Here is a 2,695-nt window from a genome sequence, read left to right as displayed (position 1 = left end):
CACCGAAAGATGCTAAAATGTCCTGAAACGTACTTAAAGTGACACAAAGACTCAGGTGAAATATTTCATATTTTGTTTTCCGTTCATTTTCTTTCTTAGAGATATTTCATTTAAAATATTCCATTTTTCAGATGGAATATTTCATTTCTTTGCTGCCATATTTTATTTATTTTAGATACAATATTTGGTTTTTCATATGAAATGTTTTCTTCCGTCAAGGTAACGTTTCATTTTTTTTAGATGTAATATTTTTCTATTTTAATTTATTTATTTTTCAGATACATTATTAGTTTTTATGGTTTAAATATTGAATTAATTGTCATATTTCATCATCGTCTGTCATTGCTCCTTACTTACCTATTCTACAGTTGTTATATTTAGCGTACTTCATTTATTTTCAGTCAATGTTTTCTTTTGCTCCGAGCTAAAACGTTAGCGTTAGCCTTTAGCCTCCTCGTGTCCTGATTGGTTCTTATCTTGTCGCCAGCCTCCTCCTCCTCCTCCTCCTCCTCCTCCTCCTCCTCGTCCTTACGTGTTTCCTTCTGTTCTCGTGCCACAAAACCGGACGTGAAACGCTGGTTTGAGCCCCGGTAATGTGAAGCCGATAGCGTCCAGCGGCGCCACCTCTGACCCGTTTCCCTCGCCGTGGCCGCTAACGCTTCCTGCCTCCCGCGCAGCAGCAGCAGCAGCAGCAGCAGCAGCAGCAGCAGCGTCGGCTGCGTGGGCGGCGATGGATGCGATGGGATGTGAATGTGGAATATCAATTATGACCAATGCCGTCCCTGTGCCGTCTCTGCTCCGTCTCCGCGGCGACGCGTGTGGGCGGGTCCCGGTCGCACGACAACGAGGAGAATAAACAGAAAGCCGGACGGACAGACGGTGTTTCTCTGAGTGTTCCTGCGCCCACTTTGCTGCACAAACCTCAGCGCCGAGTAAAGCCCGTCTGCTTGTGTTGCAGGAAATGTCCGGACGGGTTCGACTGCCTGAAGGCGGGAAGGAACCCGAACTACGGCTACACCAGCTTCGACACCTTCGGCTGGGCCTTCCTGTCGCTGTTCCGCCTCATGACCCAGGACTACTGGGAGAACCTGTACCACCAGGTAGCCTCGGGAGCCTTCAGGAAGTTAAACGGTCTGAAGCGGCCTCCACAAACCTGAAGCAGCTTCTGTCCGATCTGTTGCCCCTTGTCTTATAAATGTCAACATCCTTTCTTTAAACACAAACAAAACAGCAAGATTTTCATGTGAGCTCATCAAACACGACAGCTTTTCCTTTTAAGGAAAATAAATCCTTAATGAGTAAATCATTCAGCTAAATTCCCGCCATAAATAAACCTGTTGCTTCATGCTTTTATTGTGAAAGGTGAGACTAAGATTAAACGCCTCCCTCCCTCCGTCCTTTCTTCCCAGACGCTGCGCTCGGCCGGTAAGACCTACATGGTGTTCTTCGTGGTGGTGATCTTTCTGGGCTCCTTCTACCTGGTCAACCTGATCCTGGCCGTGGTGGCCATGGCCTACGAGGAGCAGAACCAGGCCACCATTGCCGAGGCCTGCCAGAAGGAGCGCGAGTTCCAGCAGGCCATGGAGCGGCTGAAGAAGGAGCAGCAGGTGGAGCTTCGCCTCGAGAGGCGCTGCGCTCAGTTAGCTCCAGGAAGTCGATGTCCCTCCACAATAAAAGGCCTTTTAATGATCGGAACAGAAGTTAAAACGAAGTTGTTCCACCAAACTTAACCAGATCAGAGAAAACTGAATATGAGTTTAGATGTTGACTGTTGAAAGAAAACAGGAGAAACTCTACATCAGGACTCGCAAACTTTTATTATTTTTGTTCTTTTTCAATATTTGACTATAAATTTAATTTTACTGTAATTTTAATGTCATTTTTCTGTTATTTGAAAGAAAAAAATGCATCATCGAAATGCATTTTAGATTTTTTGGTAATTTACAGATCACAGAAATAAAAGTATAAATTTACATGTTGACTCTAAATTTTAAAAAAAGAAGCAATAAATTATTTTATATCTCTCAGGCCTTTATTAGCTTAAAATAAAATACATGAGATAAAGTAAAACTTTTTAATCACGCAGTGCATCAGTCTGCAGCGTTACGACGAGGACAAAAGTGCAAACATTCAGAAAACATCAGCATAAAATAAAAATAAACAGAAGTGCTGATGAGTGGAAATATTAACGTAAGAAACGCTGATCGTTCTTGAAGTCTGACTTCTTTTATTTTGGCGACTCGGTCTGATGTCTGAATTTAAAGACGCTGTCATTCTGCCTCCAGTTCGCCGCCCAGAAAATCCTCGACTCCGACTCGATGATGTCACCGGACCTCTCGCCCTTCGGCCCGCCATTGGACGTCCTGGAGGAGCGGAGGCGGAGCCAGGCGCTGGTGGGCGTGGCCGACGTGGAGGTGAACCTGTCGGAGGAGAAGCTGCTGCAGGTGGACATGATGGACGGAGGAAAGGTGAGAGACTGAGCTCAAATAAATGAAGTAAACCAGAAAGACACTGTTCACGGCACCTAGCGCCGGATTCCCACCATTTATTTACCTGAATTTTTTCACAGAAGTTTTTTTTTTCCACAAAAGTTTCTCATTAAGACTTTTTTTTTTTTTCCACATTTTCTTAAAAGTTGTTTTCCAAAGTATGTATTTTTTACCTCTTTAATCCTGACTTTACCTTTGCTGGTGTC

The 2,695-nt window shown here is 44.2% G+C and overlaps 1 protein-coding gene across 1 annotated transcript in view; it reads left to right on the top strand.

The window, feature by feature from the left end:
• Positions 1-2,695, top strand: part of LOC103368275 (sodium channel protein type 2 subunit alpha-like) — a 157,211-nt gene that overhangs the window by 59,403 nt on the left and 95,113 nt on the right. Inside the window, exons 6-8 of the mRNA XM_008296600.1 lie at positions 959-1,100; positions 1,410-1,607; positions 2,298-2,468. Of these exons, the coding sequence (XP_008294822.1) occupies positions 959-1,100; positions 1,410-1,607; positions 2,298-2,468 (511 nt within the window). The remainder of the gene's footprint in view (positions 1-958; positions 1,101-1,409; positions 1,608-2,297; positions 2,469-2,695) is intronic.

This window comes from Stegastes partitus, unplaced genomic scaffold (assembly GCF_000690725.1).
Source record: "Stegastes partitus isolate 25-593 unplaced genomic scaffold, Stegastes_partitus-1.0.2 Scaffold1137, whole genome shotgun sequence".
NCBI lineage: Eukaryota > Metazoa > Chordata > Actinopteri > Pomacentridae > Stegastes > Stegastes partitus.
Note: the sequence above shows the minus strand (reverse complement) of the source record. Positions and strands in the feature narration are given on the sequence as shown.